At 58.9% G+C, this 599-nt stretch overlaps 1 protein-coding gene across 1 annotated transcript in view; it reads left to right on the forward strand.

Moving 5' to 3' along the window:
- The window catches only part of FASTKD5 (FAST kinase domains 5), a gene marked incomplete at its 5' end in the record, with an annotated part of 1,945 nt that overhangs the window by 1,060 nt on the left and 286 nt on the right, over positions 1–599 (forward strand). The window contains one exon of the mRNA XM_010145125.1: positions 1–569. This exon is cut by the window's left edge and continues 8 nt beyond it. Within this exon, the coding sequence (XP_010143427.1) occupies positions 1–569 (569 nt within the window). The remainder of the gene's footprint in view (positions 570–599) is intronic.

The raw sequence follows: 599 nt of genomic DNA on the forward strand, positions 1-599 counted from the left end.
GCGTGGAAATCGAGTGCCCGAGCTACCAGGGCAGCCGCCTTCCGCCTCGGCTGTGCCAAGAGGTCACCGAGATGGTTCTGAATTTTGCGGAGCAGGAAATCTACATCCGGCCTGAAATCGCGGAAGCCGCCTCTCTTCTCGAGAGCATGTTGGGGGGCCCCGAGTACGTGAAGAACCACATGATCCTGCCTCACGCGCGGTCGAGTGATCTGGAGGTTCGTTTGGCTGCGGACGGGCGGCCCATCCCATTCAACTTCCCAGACTCTGTTGCAGAGATGAAGCTGCAGGACATCGGAGTCAGTCTGACAGATGATTTAATGGCCCAGCTCATAAAAGGGAGATGGAACAGCCCGTCTTCTGCGGAAAACGAAGCACGGACACTGTGCGCAGGGGATCGTGCTGCGCTTTCGAGTGAAGCTCTGCTGACTGATGCCAGCTTGGAAGCAGAGCCTAAACCAAGGCGCTGGCTCGAAGCCCCCACTTGTCTTGCATCGAACCGGCAGCCTCGGGGGGTGAAACTGGCTCTTCAGGTGTCCAACCGAAACCACTACTGCTACGGATCCAAGCGGGTGGTGGGGGGGCAAGCCCCCACAAAGGCA

The sequence above is a fragment of the Buceros rhinoceros genome, unplaced genomic scaffold (assembly GCF_000710305.1).
Source record: "Buceros rhinoceros silvestris isolate BGI_N320 unplaced genomic scaffold, ASM71030v1 scaffold26941, whole genome shotgun sequence".
Lineage (NCBI taxonomy): Eukaryota > Metazoa > Chordata > Aves > Bucerotiformes > Bucerotidae > Buceros > Buceros rhinoceros.